The 20,441-nt window shown below is 38.1% G+C and overlaps 1 protein-coding gene across 1 annotated transcript; it reads right to left on the bottom strand.

Annotated features, from left to right (window-relative positions):
- Window positions 1-11,172: 11,172 nt before the first annotated feature.
- Window positions 11,173-13,136, bottom strand: LOC145060309 (uncharacterized). The gene is made up of 8 exons (XM_079008000.1): window positions 13,085-13,136; window positions 12,849-12,974; window positions 12,297-12,749; window positions 12,150-12,218; window positions 11,863-12,018; window positions 11,698-11,785; window positions 11,328-11,509; window positions 11,173-11,222 (listed from the first exon to the last, which is right to left on the bottom strand). Exons 1-8 carry the CDS (start codon window positions 13,134-13,136, stop codon window positions 11,173-11,175), a joined length of 1,176 nt encoding a protein of 391 aa, XP_078864126.1.
- Between the last annotated feature and the right edge of the window lie 7,305 nt (window positions 13,137-20,441).

Genomic DNA, 20,441 nt, shown 5'->3' with positions numbered 1-20,441 from the left:
ATTGTAATCTACTTTGCTCTTTTGTCATTATGTTTTTATCCATAAATGGCACTTTAATTAAGTTTTTTTTACCCATAATAGCAATGAAGTTATTTTATCGATAATAGCGACATGCAATTCATTACAACAACATACATACATTTATTTACACATAACAACATACTTACAGTTTCTTACCCATATAGCAATCTACTTTTATTTCTTTACTAATACGAGCAATTTGTAACTAAAAAATTACATTGTTCATATTGGTACATCTCTATTATAGGTAAGAAAAAAATAAGTGTGTTGCTTTTATAAATAAATAAGATAGAGTATGTTGCTACTATCGGTAAATTTATATAAGCATGTTGCTATTATAGGTAAATGATTTAAATGGGTTGCTATTATGTGTAAAAAAAGTACATCGTCCATATTGGTAGTGGACATGAATTACATTGTCGGTATTGATAGTAACAATAAAGTGCATGGCCTATATTAGTAGTGCATGTAAAGTACATTGCAAAATCCTACAATTTTCCCTAAAAATAAGGTGTTAACAAAAACCGCACCAGACTAGAATTGGTTTCTAAAAGTCATGGACCCAGTTAGGATTCGTGTCGAAGGGTTGATATTTTTGACCACCTCAAGGATTTAGGATACTTTCCACTAACCCATTCAAAGGTAAATCTTGTTTTCTAGAAGTCAAAATGTCTCGAATCTTATGTAGTGAAAATCACATTTTGGGTTCACTTTTATGGTCTCACCATTGGTGTTGTGTAGAAGTGCCAACACAATGTGCAAACCAATACATCTTTATAAAATATAGATGAATAAGATGACAGAAATACTTATATATATATATATATATATATATATATATGCATGTATATCATGAAGCTTGTAATGTTTGTGATTGTATTTACAATAAAAGGAGATTCAAAGAGAAAGAAGCGGGGAGATGGTGGTCAGAAAATCGTGGACAAGTTTACAAAAGATATAATGTTCTTCGAAACAAACCATATGTCTCTTCAATAAGTACTACCCTCAAGGCAAGTATTAAATTAGCCCCACGACTTGTAGATGTATAATTAAAATACAATTAAATCTCATTTTGTCACGCTTAAAAAGTGATCTCATGAATTCGGAGGCATTTTCACGAATTGCGAGGACATTTTCTGATATTTATGAGAAATGTGGTTGTTTTGTGACAATCACACTCCCATTAAACTATTAAAGTCATGTTAGTGATGTAACATCCACAAAATTTGAGCCAATTTAAAACTTTTTAAATCATTTAAAACCATTTAGTTATTACAATTTGTTTTCAAAATAGTTAAACATCAGAGTTCCCAGAAATCATAATCATCAATCGAGGAAATATACGATCACACATTTGCCTTCCCGTGGCCATCCGTTGAACCTGAAACAATAAACTGGAACTGTAAGCCCGAAAGCTTAGTGAGTTGCCCCCAAAATACCCATACACACAACAATACACATATAATGACAAACAACATACTATGGGTCCAATCATCCATCAGGATGGTATTCCCCAGACCCTCAACCATCCGATTGGAATGCCGGCATACTACGGGTCCAATCATCCATCGGGATGGAATACCCCAGGCCCACAACCAACAGGTTGGAATGCCCACATACTATGAGTCCAATCATCCTCGGGATGGAATACTCACGACCCATAACCAACAAGTTTGAATGCCCAGGTCTATTGGCTTTCGCATAAAGCAAATAAGCCTCATCCGCCAAACAAACATGTGCACATATAACAGATAACAGTCTAAAGACAGACAAACTGATCTAACAGATCATAACAACATAACAACATCCTAGCTACCAAGATACTAATCTAACGGTGTAACATCCAAATTTTCGAGCCCAAAAATTTCATTTTCATTTCTTATTTTATTTAATTGAATTATAAAATTTCCATAAGAAAACATAGCGAAGACATATCATTTCATAAAACTAATATCTCATGTCTGAAACCAATCATACATGTAACAATGTCAGAGTACAATCCCAAGAGTCTCATAATGCAGAAATCCAACGTGTGTGTGTATGATGTGTAGCTACTGCGCCAGCTCCTTCCCCTTCGCTGAAGAGGTACCTGAACCAAAACTGAGAATTGTAAGCACGAAGCTTGGTGAGTTCCCCCAACATAACACATACCATATAATCACATAACATGCATATACTGGCAGGCATATCTGGGTGCCCGACCTACCCCTTTGGTCCTCTCGACCGGATACTGCCTGACATATCTGGGTGTTGGCCTCCCCTTCGGTCCTCTCGACCAGATACGGCCTGGCATATATGGGTGCTGGCCTCCCTTTCGGTCCTCTCGACCGGATACTACCTAGAATATCTGGGTGTTGGCCTCCCCTTCGGTCCTCTCGACCGGATATTGGGGACTATTTCACCCCTCTACTACTACCACATAACATGTAACACATAATCATATTCTATCTAGCATGACTGGGTATGACTACCCCCTTTGGCCCTATCGACCGGAAATCTTGAGGACTGTATCTCCTACTGCTACTAGAATATAACATCGTATCATACTAGCACATAACATATCAAGTAGTAGCAAACCTAGATGAATATTACAAAGACAGTCATCTAACATACAACTCCTACTGGTAGGCCGACATTGGTGGGTTAGACCCACCGCTACTGGAAGGTAACTCACCTCGTAAGGCTGACTGCTGAAAAGGTAATCGGCAGATGTCTGACTGCTGCTCTGGTGATCCTCCGACTATAAATCCATAAAACACTTAATCAGACACTGATAACTACTCTTAGGGTAAATAACTATTTTACCCTTGACCAAGTCAAAGTCAAAGTCAACTTTCAGTTGACCTGACTCGCTAAGTTGGGCCGCCAACTCGTCGAGTCCCTATCCTTTCAACTGCCCTGATTCACGCTTCTACTCGCCAAGTTTAGCAATGACTCAACGAGTTCTCTTTTTTTACGAACCTCGAATGATCCTTCATCCGACTCACTGAGTTGTATGAATAACTCGTTGGGTTCACCTTCAACTGTTGAACAAGTCCTGACCTTGACTCGCTGAGTTGTATGAATAACTCATCGAGTTCATCTTCATTTGCTGGGAGATTGCCTTGGACTCGCCGAGTCTGCTCATGCACTCGTCGAGTCCTATGAACTCCAGGTCTATGGCTAAGTCCAAAACGTTGGGTCACTCCCTTGGACCCTCTAAAACCCTTCTGACAATCAATTGGGTTCCTTTGAACCTTAACAAAAAGGGAGTCAAGCCTCGGACTCGCCGAGTCCCAAGAACAACTCGCCAAGTCGAGGTTGTCCAAGTCTCATTTCTCGATTTTTGATGTACAACACTTGTCCAAATGATAGATCTAGGCTCCTAAGATCGATCTAGCACGTAAAGTTACGAACTTTACGTGCATGTATGGGACTTTGAGCTAAAATGGTCCTAAAAGAAGCTCTTGAGTTGCATGGGCCTTTCCCTGGGTGCAAAGGCAGTCCATTTCTTCCTTCTAACTCCTTAAGGAGCCTGGATCTGAAGCCTCAACCCCCAACCATGCTTGCAATCATGGTTGGTCACAAAAAATGGCTTATAAAAGCCCTAAATCTCCCCAAAAAGGGATCTAATGGAAGAAGAAGCAAAGGTGTCGACTTTATACCTTCCAAGGATTGTAGATGATGCACAAGCTTGCCTCTTTCTGGTCTTCTCTTGATTCCTCTTGGTTTTTCCTTCCTTCTTGCCACCACAAAACACTAAAACCACCAAAAAGCCCTTAGATATTTCACAACACAGTTAGGGTTCGAAATGGAGTGTTCTAGGAGCATAAAGGGGCAATGGAGGTTGTATAAGGTCGTTTAAATAGGGTGCAAACCCTCATATTAGGGTTTTGTCCAGCCAGAGCCTACTCGTCGAGTCTTGCTGCCGACTCGACGAGTTCGCCACTTAACCCCCGGGTCCTACTGTTACTACTCGACGAGTTGGGCCATCTACTCGCCAAGTCTCAGTCCAAATTGCAAAAATAATTGAATGAAATACATACCAGGAACCGGGTGCTACAAACGGATCATAGCAACATATGACTTCCTATCTACCAGGATACTGATCTAACGGATCATAACAACATATAACATCCCATCTACCAGGATACTGATCAAACGATTCATAACAAAATATATCATCCTATCTACTGGGACACCGATCTAACAGATCATAACAACATGTAACATCCTATATACCAGAATACCAATCTAATAGATCATAACAACATATAACATCCTTTCTACCAAGATACCAATCTAAGAGATCATAACAGCATAACATATCAAGATAACAATCCGAAAAGGGTCGGCCTTGGTGCCTTAGACCCTTGAGTATAGTGAGGATAACTCACCTCGCACTGTCGACTCGAAAGATAAGCTCAAACTCTCGGATTACCGCCACAAACTCCTCCACCTATATTTACCATGGAACTATAATCATGAATTTACAACTTCCCAAAATGCCCGAGAAGTCAAATGGTAAACCCTTGGTCAAAGTCAAAGTCAATGATCAAGGTCAACAATCCATGTTGACCCGACTCGTCGAGTGCAGTCACTGACTCGTCGAGTCCTTCCAGAACCCGAGTAGTCGTGAAAACCCCCAACTGACTCATCGAGTTTCCCTGGAACTCGCCGAGTCCAAGCATGTCCAAATGTCGGGAAAACCCAAGTTGGCTCGCCAAGTCACCCCACTGACTTGCCGAGTCCATGCAGAATTCTTTGCACGACAATCTTCATCGGACTTGCCGAGTTGATCTTGCAACTCGCCAAGTCCCTTCAGTCCATTAACCATTCAGACACTTTTTAAGCCATTTTAAGGTCCCATATTGCAGATCCCGCTTCCCAAGGCATGTTTATCACGTAAAGTTGCAAACTTTACGTGCATGCAAGGCTCATAATGTCAAAACCAAGCTTGCAATGGAGTTTTACTGTCACACCCCAAAACCGAGAACGGCGGAATACGTTTTGGGGTGGAGGACGTCATGTACAGTATCATAACAATGCATAATAGTAAAAACAAGCAACAACATCCACTTCATTTTATATAGTAATTGTAATACATGCGTGTTCTGTACATTTTATAGACACCAAAAAGTATAATCAAAATAAAGAGGAGTCTGGTATGCGCTCCGTCTTCTTAAAAACTGCTTCTGTACCTGTTTATTGCCGACCTGAGAATACAAGTTATTTTGAAAACGAGTATCAACATAAAGCTGGTGAGTTCATAAGAATTTAGTGTCATTTCTTGTATGAAAATGTTTACAATCGTATAACATGAAAGTTATTATTAAGTTTGAAAATAGTGTGAATCTCTAGAAAATCCTATATTTTCTAATAAAAGTAGTCTTCTGCCAAGACTTGGTTAGTGGTAAGTTTGATCCTCTGAGGGTGTAAAAGTTTTCCCAATTTGACTCATAATTATAAAAATATAATTTGGACTTCATTTGAACCAAGTAAATGGGAAAATAATGTATTATTCTAGTAGTGTTACTGCCGACTGGATGGTAATTAACCGCAGACTCTAGGTAGCGATATGTATTTAATACACCTCGGGGAGTCTACTTTACCTTTAATTCGTAATTTGTTAGATTAGGGTTCCGAATGTGAATATGTATGTAACCATGCGGATAGGCAATTGAATGTATCATGACCCTCCAGGTCATATGTAGTGTGGTAGCATGTTATCACCCCTGGGCCTAGTCGGCTCGGACTGTAGCTAGCAGTCAGGATGTATGAGTATCCGCCCGGTATAGATCTATACATGTAGAGCCCGCTCTCCCTCCGGGAGACTAAGGTTACACGGTGAAGGCACAGTAAAGTGCCGTATGGAGAAATAGTGTATCACATTCTGTTTTAGTATGTTCTCTTGTATTAGTGTATAGTGTGCTTCTCGGTACCATGTGTTTAATGTTCTTTTGTATAGTATATAGTATTCTTCTTGTGTAGTACTTAACATGTAGAGACTCATAACAGTACTAACCATGGTAAGTATCATGGTAATGGTAGTGAGGAGTGGTAAACCTTAACTATACCTATTATAGTTAACTGGTATGTTGCAGTCATTCTTGGATACTCGAAAGTATTAAACTGAGTGAAGGTATTCATATCCAACACGAATACATACAATATATAACTAAGAATTCAACGACAGTCGGACAGATAACAATATACCCTAAGACCCCAGTCAAACAAGAACAGGTAATAAGGCGAGCTACCAGTCCTAAGTCCTTCAAGTCTTACTTATATAAACATATTGGTGTGGATATATCTTAGAAACATAAGAAGTTTTAAAAGAGTTTTTATAACAAATTAACATGAAAATGAGTTTGAAAACATTGAAATCAGTTTTGATGGCAAACCGGTTAAAAGTACACTTATCCCTTATGATTGTAAGCTACAAATCACATGTGATTGATACTATAAATTGTTGGATTCAACTTGTATTCCCCCCATAAAATATTTAAAAACATTTTAAAGGTTAATTAAGGGGTATGAACTCACCTGCAGCGAGTGGAGTGGATGGAATGTTGGGTAGGATGCTAGGTGTCAAGTGAGGACTTGAACACGCCCACGGATCCTATGTAACATATAGTGGCACATGATGGGTTTAATTAGTCATTTTATCACTAATTTAGTAAGTAAAGGCCCTTTAGTGCATGAAAACACTTTGTTACAAGTGCAAGGAATGCTAGGGGTTGCTTCTAAAGTGTGTATGGCCTCACTATGGAGTTTACTCCTCAAATACCCACCTTAGGTGAGTTTATGGTTGAGGGAACAATTCCCCCATGAGTTCACGGTCGTAAACTCATGGGAGGGGTGTATTTGTGTGCTTTAAGGTCTCTTGTATCATTAGGAAGGGTTCTAAGATCAAATCCAAGGCTTGTGAAGTGATTAGGGTTCAAAAGGGGTACTCCCTTGGAGTTTGCGGTCCTTGGACCACTCCTTGGGAGTTTACGGTCGTAAACACTAGGGTTTACGGCCGTAAACCCTTGGGCACAACATTTCCTTTGTATTTTGTGGTCCTAGGCTCATTCATACAACTTTCTAGTCCTTTAAACATGCTAAGGAAGGAGTTAGGGACACCAAACCACACTTTTTGGTGTTTACAGTTTTGCTGTTTACGGTTCATGAATGTTCATGGACCGTAAACTCATGCTTACTCCCTTAAAGGCACAATTTTGGGTTTCTAATTTCATGCATGCAAGTTTCTAAGTCAGAGATAAACATTAGAAAGGTTTTGGAAGGATTTTGGGGCTTCAAAACCCCCTTATAGGAGTTTACGGTTTTGGGAGGTGTTCCCCAACCGTAAACTCTAGTTTTTAAGGTATTTTGGGTGGTTAAATCCCGAATTTGCATGAACACAAAGCAAAACAACAAGCTAGGAATGATTACTTACGAATTTGGAGCTTGAATGAGGTGTTTCTTGGCCAAAACCCACTTTTAGAGAGAGAGAGAGAGTAGAGAGAGAAAGCTTCTAGGAGTGAGAAAAGGTTCAAGTGAAAGCCACTCAACCCTTATATAGGGCTTGAGTTGGCGGCCAGGTGGGGATCCACCCCATACCGTCGTTAAACGGAATTTAAAATTTTACCCGATTAAATGGTCGTAATCCGGCTTAGTCGTAAACTAAAATTTTTCTCACATAATTTTGAGGGTATTACACGTGTTTTTATTTATTTCATTTCGACACTAAAATAAAATAAAACATTAATTGATTTGTCTAACCCAAATGTTAACGGAAATTTTAATAACAATAATAATAATAAAAATATTCTATTAACGGAAATGGGTTACAGCGACGGAATAAATTTCAGGTTGTCACATTTACACTTAAGGAGAGGCTCATATTTGCTAAAGCTAAAAGCTTTATGGACTTAGAGATGAAAGAGAGTTCAGATCTGAAGTTACAACTTCAAATCTTAGCCTATACCCAAGAATACCTTCTTCATATGCTAGAAAAATCCAAATCTTTAACCCAATGAGATCTAGAATGAAATGAGGTCAAGGAAACGACTTGATACCTTCCAAAAGATGCTAACTGAGGTAGATTTCAGATCCCCACACGTTCCTTGCTTCTAGCCACTTGCTCTCCAAGCTCTGCTCACTAATATCCACCTTTCAAAGCTTGAAACACACAAGAATGAAGCACACAATCGTCTTAGGATTTGCTGGACTCTCAAGAGGTTGTAAGGGGACTAAAGGAGGCTTATGATCCTTTAAATAGGGTGCAAAACCCCGGAAATTAGGGTTTCATTCTCTAACTCCTACTCGTCGAGTCCTATCTTGGACTCGACGAGTAGGTCACTTAAACATGTGGCCCAATCCGCTTCTACTCGACAAGTCAGGGCATCCAACTTGTCGAGTAGACCTTGCAATTTATGAAAATTAAAGCCATAAAATTATCACCTGAGAGTCGGGCCGTTACAAGTGATAGCTCAAGAAGTAATGAATTTGATTTAATGATTAAAAGGGGATATGAAAAATTCGATTCGGCATCTGTACATCTTTACGACCAATTTCATGCATTTTCCACCGGAGCTAGCCATTTGTCGCCTTTGCCAAGTCCCGATGTTTGGAGGCTAAAAAGGTGTGGTGCTATTTGGTTCTTGTTATTCTCGTTTGAGCATCGAATAAACTTTCTCTTCGTTCAACTCATAGGTGTTAAACTATACTCAAACTCGACAAGATAACTTTATAAGTCTTTGTTTTGAAGGCTTGTGGGTTGTTTTGACAAAGATTCTAGCTCAACTTGAGATTGGAAATATCCCGAGAAACAAGTGACAAATGAAAATTAGGTGAGGATGAAGAATCCGATTTCGATTTCAACATCTAAGAGTGAAGTTCCGATTTTGATCTCCCTGCCTCTTCCTCTATATATGCAGGTGGGTCATAGGGCTAAGAAAGAGAAAATAAGAACAATAATAGGTACGAGGGCTGATTTTGTTTTATCTTTTTCTTCTCAATAAATTTAGTTAAAGAAAAAGATGAAATAATAGAAAAGATATAATTTTTTTTATATGGATCAATGACCAATCGTACAAGAAATTAAAACCACAACAACCATCCAAAACCACAACAACCAAATTTTTTATAAACCTAATTTTGTCTAAAAATTAATAGATAATAAATTTATGAGTTTTTTAAACCATGTTTCTTAGTACCAATGTTTTGAAAAGGCGGACCGGACATCGAACCGGCCGCCATACGGGTTCGATGGGTCAACCGGTTCAACCGGTCGGACTGGTCCAAAAAACCGGACGAACCAGATTACGTCATTTTTACATCATTATTGTATTTTAAATTAAAAAATAATAAAAAAAATACAAAAATAAACTACAAAACAACATTACCGATAATAATAAGTGCGTTCAATTCAACATTAAGTATCAAACATACAAAGTATCATAAAAATAAGACAAAACTGCAAAAATGGTCCCTGTGGTATGCATTTTTTTGGGGTTTTAGTCCAAACCATGATTTTTTTTTGGATTGGTGGTCCTTTTGAGCTAGTTTCGTTACGTTTTTGGTCCCTGTCCAAACTGAAAAGACTAAAATGCCCTTCTGAAACATTTTTTTATGGTTTTTTCTATTTAATTTAAAGTTTTATTAATAAAAATTATGGGGCCCAACACACACACACACACACTCTCTCTCTCTCTAAAACACACACTTAACACTATCAAGAACACATACGCACATTCTCAAGAACACCTCTACCCCAATCTCCACCGTCCATCATTGTTTACCGCCACCACCATCCGCTGCCAACCACCTCTATCTCCTCCACCCTAATCCTACATATTTCCTTGCTTAACCCGATGAACAACTGATTTTCCAGGTTTGTTTCTAGAACTGAAATCGATTTTCCAGGTGTGAATTGATGGAATCTCCACAATATGTTGTATCACCATTGTAGAAATATATTGTATCACCATTGAAGAACTTATCAATTTACTCTGACCCCAAAAGCCAATTTCTTAATCATTTCCCAAAAGCCCTGAATTCACATAAAAAAATCTGACCTAGTGTTCTTGATATCACATTCATCAAGCTAGAACATTCAAAACATTTGTATATACCACAAACAAGATGTTTATGCCAAAATTACCCTCACTACCAACCTTGAAAAAATCCGTCACCACAAACACAATAAATGGAGGTGGAAAAAGTCTTGTTTTCAACGAAAAGGTTTCAATCGATATCCAAACCTCAAATCTGAAACCTGAAGAACGCCACACACCACCGATGATGTATAAATGGTGCATATTCAGGAGTGAGGGTAAAAGAGTGAGAGGGGGAGAGAGAGAGAGAGAGAGAGAGAGAGAGAGAGAGAGAGGGAGAGAGAGAGAGAGTGGGCTAGAGGAACCACAGGTCGCCAGAAAAGAAGATTGAGATCAACCACATGTCCTTGGAGAAGACGCCTGATATACACCTCCACACTCCATTACCCCCACCTTCAACCCAACGCCTAATGTGTTCTTCGAATATTGAGCAGTCAATGATGGCTTTCGAGGTGCATATTGGCAGGGCAAAACAAGCTACAAAAAACCTAGAACTCTAGGAACACGAACCCATAAATTAAACTGATTCAAGAAGACGAACACTAAAATCAATTTTAGATCTAAAATCATTCGCATAACTTTGATTTTGATCCCCTTTATTTTTAAGAAACCCTAGATCGAACATAAACCAGGTTCATCTATGGTAGATCTGGAACATAAATTTTTGATGTTTGATTTCCTTTTCTAATCTGGACTTGTATCTAGTGTTTGTTCGATTTAAGAGAGAGAGAGAGAGAGAGAGAGAGAGAGGCCAGTTTTATATTTAATAATAATAATAATTTTAAAAAGTGAAAGAAAAATGAAAACTAAATTCATTAAGGGTATAATAGTCTTTTTAGTTTGGACAGGGACCAAAACTACATGTAAACTAGCTAAAAAAGACTATCAATCCAAAAAAGTCGTGGTTTGGACTAAAACCCCCAAAAAATGCATACCATAGGGAACATTTTTGCAATTTTCTCTAAAAATAATTCATCTCATCTTGATTCAAGTTTTGAAAAAACAAAGTTCACAACATCAAAATACCATGAAATGTATCAAAATCCAAACTTTAATCACTTTCTAATCTTCATCTAAAGGAATCCATATCAATTTGTTCTAAAGAAACTTCATCATCATCTTCAATATCAAACAGAAGTTCAATTTTAGCAAAACTTAAACTCAAATAAAAAACAAGAATAGCAATAATATTGATAGAATAAAAATAATAATAATAATAATAACCTTGAGAAACTTGGGATTCAAACATTGTCGATTCATTGTAGTTTGGTGGCTCATCTTCAACCATATTCTCCAATTCGGTATAACTTAGTTCACCTTCCGGTATTTCATCAACCACCCAAAACTCAGTTTTATCAATGCTTTCATAATCAATCGGGTCATAAGACTTTTTGTGATCCTTGAGCCTAGAAAAAAATATTAGTATACTTTTAAACATAAATAAAGAAAGGGAAAAAAGTTTGAAAGTATAAGTTACCTATTTTGTAGACACAAGTTATAATGAACATAAACAAGGTCATTAAGCCTTTGATGCTCCAACCGATTCCTTCTTTTAGTGTGGATTCACTCAAAGACACTCCAATTCCGCTCACACCAGGAAGAAGAAGCTGTTTCGATTAAAATTCGAATTGCAAATTTTTGCAATTCCGGAGCATCTTTACCATGTAATTTCCACCATTCATCTAATTGAAAAATAACAAAATAATATTATAATCTTTTTACTAAAATTCACTATTAATAAAAAATTTTAAAAATGTACCTGGACGAGTAGTATTACGAGAAGCAAAAGCAAGTGTTCTACCAAAACTACCTTCATGCTCACGAAACAACTTTAGTTGGTCCATAAGAGTTAGACCATTGACAGTACCAACACTACTGTAACGCTCAATCATATCGATAACCCCCGCAACCACCTCTGGTTTCTTACAAAAACTTTATTGATCATATTGAAAGACCGGATTCAACCAATAAGCCGCAACATGAAGACTCTTACGCAACATCCTATCCCAACGATTTTTAATGATATTAGTGTAAGGATCGTACAACTCTTTTCTTTGTTGCGAAAAAGTTTCTTAATTCCTTTTTTTGCCCTATACATCCCTTCGTATACATAACCTATAAAAAACATCATTAATAATAATAATATGATAATATATTTGTAAACATCATTAAAGAATATAAAAAAAATTATACCTAAAGCCGACTTCTCATCCGAATCACAAATCCGTAAAAGTCTCAACATTGGAGTAATCACTTTTACTACGATACCACAATTCTTCCGAAAGTTTTCATTCAATATGATAAGCTTAACTTCTTTTGCTTTTTCAAGTCTAATCACTTTTTTATAATCTGGGGAGGTGACCATAGCTTGCAAATCATGTTTGTGATCACACAAACTCTTCAATGCGATAAATGCAGTACCAAAACAAGTGGCACCCGGACGAATAATCTCAGTCCAACCTGGTCTTTTTCTTAACCAATTTAATGGCCATTTATGGTTATAAACAAAAATTGTAACCCTCGATGCAAGTGTAACCAAATCAGCAACTTGAGGCATCTCTGACATATCCTTCATAATCAAGTTCATACAATGAGATGCACAAGGAGACCATACAATAGACGGATATTTCTCACATAACAATCTTCCTGCAGCGTTATAGTTTGCAGCATTATCAGTGACTAAATGAACTACATTCTAACGACCAACAATCTTACTAAATAAGCTGCATAGCACTTAGGCATTACCCTCAATATCCAATGCATCAACTAATTTGATGAAGGAAATCCCTCCTGCACAATACACCATAAAATTGATAAGGGGTTGTTGTCTTGTATCACGCCACCCATCTCCCATAATTGTACAACCATTTTCTGCCCAATAACGTCTATAGAATCAACTATAAGTTGTACAAATTGTTTCACATCTTTCAACGTCACACGCATAGCATGATATGAAGGCCTTGTGTATCCATGACCCATACCAGCGACTTTACTCATTGCTATTTGAAAAGGGGGAGAATTCACAACATTCATAGGTATACAAGAATCATAAAACCACATAGCAAGAGATAAATCCGTTTCATGCCATCTTTCCTTACTTTGCAATGCTGCTTTAATTGATGGTTGAGATGGATCATGTAAAGAGGTAATTGCATAATCTCACAAACTTTATTATTGAAGAAAACTATCTCAAAAACTCCAATTTTATTACAGGATCCTATCTCATTATATACTACACAAAACACAATAGAATATAACTAGGATTCGGTTATAGGAACATCTACACTTTCCTAATATACGTTTCCTTATGACTCAAGGACTCTAGAACTTGGACAGCACTCCAAGTAACTGTGATCTGGACCAAACACGCATAACTCGCCACATTGGACTCAGATATTCACCAACAATCACCCCCTGAATTTCTGAGTCAAGGGTAATTCTTGCATGCCAAGCAACGCTCTCATCTCTGCGAACCTTATTCGAGCTAAGGCCTTTGTAAGTGGATCTGCTCGTTGCTTATCTCCTGAAACATGCTCAACAATCACTTGCTCATTTTCAACACGTTCTCGAATGAAGTGGAATCGAGTGTGAATGTGCTTGCTTCTTCCATGAAAGACAGGATTCTTTGACAATGCTATTGCTGATTTGTTGTCTATGCAAATCAGCACCTTCTGTTTCTTCATTCCTGTCAGCTCAGCCAATAACTCCCTTAACCAAACTGTCTGACACGCAGCTGCAGTAGCTGCCATGAACTCTGCTTCACATGATGACAATGCTACTGTATCTTGCTTTTGGGAGCACCAAGTGATAGGTGAGTCACAAAGGTAGAAGACATGCCCTGTTGTACTTCTGCCATCATCAATATCCACATTGTGACTATTATCACTGTAACCTATCAAGCTCATATTTTTACTTCGTTTGTATACAATCCCAAAAGATGGAGTACCATGCAAGTAATGAAGAATTTGCTTAATAGCGCGTGCATGAGATTCTCTTGGGCTTTGCATATAACGACTAACTACTCCAACCGAATATGCTAAATCTGGACGCGTGTGTAAGAGATATCGTAAGCAACCTACTATTTTTTGATAATAGGTAGCTTCAACTTCTGATTCATCTTCAGCTTTTGACAACTTTAGTCCTGGCTCCATCGGACATTGAGTTGCATTACACTCTTGCATGCCTGCCTCTTTTAGAATCTTCATAGCATAACTCTCTTGCTACACCTTTACACAACCATTTTCTTGCAATACTTCGATACCCAAGTAGCAAGTTAGTTCACCAAGGTCTGACATTTCAAACTGTAATGCCATTAGTCTCTTGAATTGGTTTATAAACTCTAAGCTTGTTCCTATTACGAACAAATCATCTACATAAACCGCAACTATTATGTACTCTCCATTTGCAACCTTTCTATAAACCGCATTTTCTTGCATGCACCGTTTAAAACCCATATTTTTCAACGTGTTATTAAGCTTCAAATTCCATGCTCTCGGAGACCGTATAAAGCTTTTGCCAATTTGTAGACTTTTGTTTCTTCACCTTGCTTCACGAAACCTTCCGGTTGGCAAACGTACACTTCTTCCTTTAAATCTCCATATAAAAATGCAGTTTTTACATCTAAGTGATGAATCTTCCATCCGTTCCCGGCCGCGAGAGCAATCAATAATCTTATTGTCTCGAGTCGAGCTACTGGCGTGAATACTTCATCAAAATCAATGCCTTGCTCTTGTACATAGCCTTTTGCCACTAGACGCGCTTTGTACCTTGTAATCACTCCATTTGTATTTCTTTTAATTTTATACAACCATCTTAACCCGATAGGCTTAACATCTTTAGGCGGAGGAACTAATTTCCAAGTATTATTTTTCTCGATGGAGTCAATTTCGGCCTTCATTGCATCGAGCAAATTCTTGTTCACTTTGGCTTCCTTAAAGTTCTTCGGTTCTTCATCGAATGACAACATTAAATGATCCACATCTAGCTCGTAGTCATTTAATCTTCTTGGCAACACTGAAGTTCGAGTGGACCGCCGAAGTGGGACAAAACTTGCATCATTATTTTGATCATCAACAGGTTGTGATGGGCTGCTATCATCACTATAAGTGTCATTGGTTTGGGCGGTTTGTGCTAGATCAGTGAACTGTTCGGTTTTTGTTGCAGTTGGGCTCGAACCACCATTATCTTGGGTTGCTTGACCATTACTCCACAAGACCGTAAATGTACCCGGTCCATTTCCATCTTGATTTTTGGGTTCATTATTCCATTGTCATGTCTTATTTTCATCACAAATTACATGGGCACTAATAATAATTTTATTTTCTCGCGGGTTATATAACCGAAATCCTCCCGAATTGGGTTCCTTTCCAAAATATACCAACGGTTGTGACCTATCATCAAGCTTCTTCAAGTGTTTAGAGACTACTCTTTCATATGCAACACAACCAAATACTTTCAAGTCTTCAAGATTTGGTTTTTCACCATAAAATTTCTCGAATGGTGTAGCACCTATCAATGTTCGAGTAGGTGTACGATTTATGATAAACGTTGCATGTTGTACCGCTTCGCCCCAAAAGTGGTTTGGAATATCTTTTGCTTTCATTAGGCACCGTGTCATCTCGAGTAGCGTCCGATTTCTCCCTTCGACTATACCGTTTTGTTGAGGTGCATAAGGAGCCGTCAACATACGTGAAATCCCTTCTTCATCACAAAAACGATTCAACTCGGTTGATGTGAATTCTCCACCTCTATCCATATGGAAAGTCTTGATCTCTTTACCGGTTCGTTTTTCAATTGATATCTTGAATCTTTTAATAATCCCGGATGCATCACTTTTGTGCTTCAAAAGAAAAGACCACATATATCTAGAATAATCATCAATAAGAACTAGAATATAAATATTACCCGCTTGGGTGGGGGGATCAACCGGTCCACAAATATCTCCATGCACCATCTCGAGAATATCTGTAGCTCTATAATTAGCTTTCTTTGCAAACGACTGCTTTGTTTGTTTTCCAAACATGCAAGATTCACAAAGTTTGTCTTGATGTGGATTGCCGGTACCCCTTTAGCTAGCTTGTGCATCAAGTTTATCGCGCCAAAATTAATGTGGCCAAGTCGCGCGTGCCATAACCAAGCTTCATCATTAAACTTGGCTTGTAAGCAATGTGGTTTTCCAACTTTTAACTTTATTTTGTAGAGTCGGTTTGCACTTCTCGGGACTTTCATAAGTAATCTTCCGTCTCCATCTCGCATGGTTAGGAAATCACCTCGCATCCGAATATCACAACCGACTATTGTAGATTGCCCGAGGCTAATAACATTGCTACGAAGTGATGGGATATAATAAATATCTTTCATTAATTTTTGCTCACCACTTTTCCCTTCGAACAAAATTGACCCTTTTCCTTTAATGCTAACACACGATCCATCTCCAAATCTCACTCTACCCGTTATGTTTTTATTTAATTCAGAAAAATAAGAGTAGTTTCCGGTCATGTGGTTACTCGCACTATTATCTAAGTACCAAATTCCGTCTTCATCGGCATTTGCTTCAACTTTTGGAGGGATATATTTGTCTTCATTCAAGAACACCGTTTCTTGAATTGTATTCATCATAAAGAACGTTCCTTCTTCATGATTTGTATCTCCTTCGTGTGTCTGATTAAGGTTAGCCTCATGATTTTTTATTCAGTCCGGGCATCTTGAAGCAAAGTGACCATACTTGTCACACCGGTAACATTGAATATTTGAGAGATCTCTTTGCTCGCGTTGTTTTCCTTTTTGCTTTTGATCTTCATGATTTTTAGAGGATTCCGAGTGACCGTGATTTTGGGTATTACCCCGACCACGTCCATCGCCACGTCCACCACCTTGTCCTCTTCCTCGGTTATTTGAACCCCGACCTCTACCTCTTGATGAATCAGTGTTTCTGTTGGATGATTCGGTTTTGGAATAAAGTAATTTATTTTGAGTCTCGATCACTTTGTCTTCACCCTTGATTCTTTCTTCATAAGCTTTTAAGCGACCAACCACGTCTTCAAAGCCAATCGTTTTAAGGTCCAAAACTTGTTCAAGGGCTGCAATTATGTGGACAAACCGCCTAGGGAGGCTCGTAAGAAACTTCTTCGCAAGATTTTGTTCGGTCATGACCTCTCCTAGTGAAGCGGATTTCGAAGCAATCCCGGATAATTTAGCAGCGAACTCGTCTATCGTACTAGTATCACTCATCTTTAAATTTTCGAATTCCGTGATTAGAGTTTGGAGTCGGCTTCCTTCACACGATCAGCTCCTAGGTTACGAGTTTTAATCGCTTCCCACATCTCTTTTCCGGTTTTCAAATTACCGATTTGAAGGATTAAATCCTCCGGAATCGATTGAAACAACAATCCTTTCACGATGTTGTTTTTCTTCACATCATCTAGTCTGGGATCAATTACATCCCAAATGCCATGAATCCTGAGTAGCACCTCCATGCGCATCCTCCAAATTGTGTAGTCCGTCGATGTCAAAGTCGGACATTGGAACGTGAACGACATATGTTCCTTAGCCGGTGGTTGGGAAGATTCTCCTCCCGATATCTCGGTTCAATTTTTGATTCCTCCCCACAAATCAGAAAAATTGATTTGTTTCTAATATAAGCAAAAATTGAAATCACGATTTGTAATTGACAAATCAAATTTTGGGCCAATTAAAAAAAGAAAAAACCCAAATAGGCCTCATGTGGTTAGGAAGAAAAAAACACGTTTGTATTTCTTCCAATTAAAGAGGTAATTGCTTTCCTGATGCTTCTTGTTGTTCAGATTCTCAACACGAGAAATCGAACAATAGCGATTCTTCTCCACACGATAACTCTGAACAATTTCTTCACACGAGGGCTTCAAGCAATCGCCAATTTCACTAACGTAGAAATCGTCGATTTCACCACACTAGTTGCGAACAGGTCAAAATAATCGAATAGGAAATCTTTAATGCACGAGAATTTCAATTGATGTCGTGATTTAACTTCCTGCTCGGATTCTATACGAGAATTCTGAACAGGTAGCGATTTCCGTCTTGGTTCGCCTTCACGAGTTCTCCTTCTCCTTCACAGAAACTATCGCAGGTTTCACTTGCTCTGATACCAATTAAAGAGGTAATTGCATAAACTCGCAAACTTTATTATTGAAGAAAACTATCTCAAAAACTCCAATTTTATTACAGGATCCTATCCCATTATATACTACACAACACAATAGAATATAACTAGGATTCTGTTATAGGAACATCTACACTTTCCTAATATACGTTTCCTTATGACTCAAGGACTCTAGAACTTGGACAGCATTCCAAGTAACTGTGATCTGGACCAAACACGCATAACTCGCCACATTGGACTCAGATATTCACCAACATCATGTATACCCCGTTTGAAAAAAGGTGGCACAGTTTGTGTTTGGGAGGTAGGAGCTTTTCTTTTTCCATCTTTTTTTTGAGTTGTTTATTGGGTGAGTACTTGAACCTCATCATCATCATCATCATCAACATCATACAAGTTATGTACATTCATCCCCGAAGTATCACCGAGCACACCGACATGTTTCTCTTTTGCTTTTTTGGTATTTTATATCTCCGGGACAACTCGGACATGCTGCAATACTACCTGGCACTCCAGGAAGGTGTTATTTCATTCTATTGATACCTCCACCATTGTATGTTTTTTTTACAAAAGGTACAAAAATATGACTTTTTTCCCGCTCCATCTTGTAATTCAGTAATATGCCTCCAAGCTGGATCCTTTTTTTATCGAAGATTTAGTTGAGTAGAAGCTTGTGAACCGGATGGTACAGTATTCGATTGTGCTTCAGATGGATTAGAACTTGGATTGGAACTTGAACCAGGAGTACTCAGAATCTAAAACACAAACACAAACAACCAATGTTATAGTTGAGCACAATCTAATAAAAAATCTAATCTAAAATTTGATAAGTGCACAATCTAATCTTAAATCTGATAAATGCACAATCTAAAAAATCCTAAATTGAATGCTAGAGTGATACTAACAATTAACTTTAAGAAACAAAGAAATGGCAATGTAATACTAACAATCTAACATTAAGAAATAGACAATGAAAAATCTGATCTACATATACAAACACAAATTTTAATTCTTTCAACTTCCAATTACTTTGACATATCTGATATTTCAAAAGATCATGAATGTCACTAATTTAGTTCCCAACATAAATTATATTAAGTTAACAACCAAAATCAACGTAATATATGTGTTTTGGTGTAGAATTTCGACATTAAGATGTTAAGTTGCATAAAGGGTAAGAAAGTAAGAAACAGTGAATAATATCCTAGAAAAAAAAGAATGAAATCAACTAACCAAGAAATTCAAGCTTCTAATTAGTAATTTCTCTACTCACCGGAATGGATTGCTCGTTGCCTCGTCAGTGGTGTAGCACAGTAGCAAAAATCGGAGCTGATGGAGAGGATGGAGAGTTGCGATCGGACGAAGGTGACGATGGAGACTGGATACCTGCACACTATGATTGTAGAACTAGAAACAAAAGGGAATGGAATGATTGGAATCAATCGACATCTAACATTAGGTTTATCGTTTCGAGTTTGGAGTTTGGACTTTGGGTGTGCGATTGTGCGTCTGCGTCTTTGCGATTTGGGAATTGGGAATCAGGGAATGCATTTGTCTGATATTAGTTCAAAGAAAAAAAAGGTAAAAATCGGTTCCAAAGCCGGTTCAACCAGCCTTGTCCGACCGCGGTTCACAAAAAACCGCTGGTTTTTTACGGTTTGATGCACCACCGGTTTTTAGAGGCTAAAGAACCGGAACCTGCACCGGTTCCCGGTTGAACTGGTCGAACCGGCCGGTCCGATCCGGTTTTCAAAAGAGTGCTTAGTACCTTAGATACTTTTTCCCATGAAACATTATCGTCATAGTCTACTACTTGTACACGTGTTTCCATAGTAACCTATTCTCTAGTTTAATCTGGGGAAAATGTCACGTAGCCCCACAAACTTTCACATTTTGGTTTAAAAGGTCCCTATTGTTATTTTTTTGGCTTTATAAGGGTATGAATTCTCTTTTTACTGGCTAATTAGGGATTTTCCCCAATTGAACCGGTTTCTAAGCCTAGTCATCACCTAGCTCAGTTACAGAGTCAACTCACCCAACTCAGATGACACATCAACGACTCACTAACGAATTGCCTTGCTTGGGCCCTAAGGGTACAATGTTCACCCAATTCATCACCCATTTTCGTTGCCAAATTTGTGAGATTCACCAAAATATCAGGTTGTCAGCCATCTCATTGTATCTTAACATGAAATCGAATT

Source organism: Lactuca serriola, chromosome 6 (assembly GCF_051521515.1).
Source record: "Lactuca serriola cultivar US96UC23 chromosome 6, Lser_US96UC23_V15, whole genome shotgun sequence".
NCBI lineage: Eukaryota > Viridiplantae > Streptophyta > Magnoliopsida > Asterales > Asteraceae > Lactuca > Lactuca serriola.
Note: the sequence above shows the minus strand (reverse complement) of the source record. Positions and strands in the feature narration are given on the sequence as shown.

What these genes read in the sequence shown, in the direction of transcription:
- LOC145060309 (XM_079008000.1), bottom strand. Translation starts at nt 13,136, where the DNA reads ATGAATGTTGTGAATTCTCCCCCTTTTCAAATAGCAATGAGTAAAGTC. An exon ending in TTTTCGCAACAAAGAAAAGA is followed by an intron (nt 12,019 to 12,149) that starts GTTGTACGATCC and finishes GTAAGAAACCAG; the next exon opens with AGGTGGTTGCGGGGGTTATC. An exon ending in TGAATCCCAAGTTTCTCAAG is followed by an intron (nt 11,223 to 11,327) that starts GTTATTATTATT and finishes TTGATATTGAAG; the next exon opens with ATGATGATGAAGTTTCTTTA.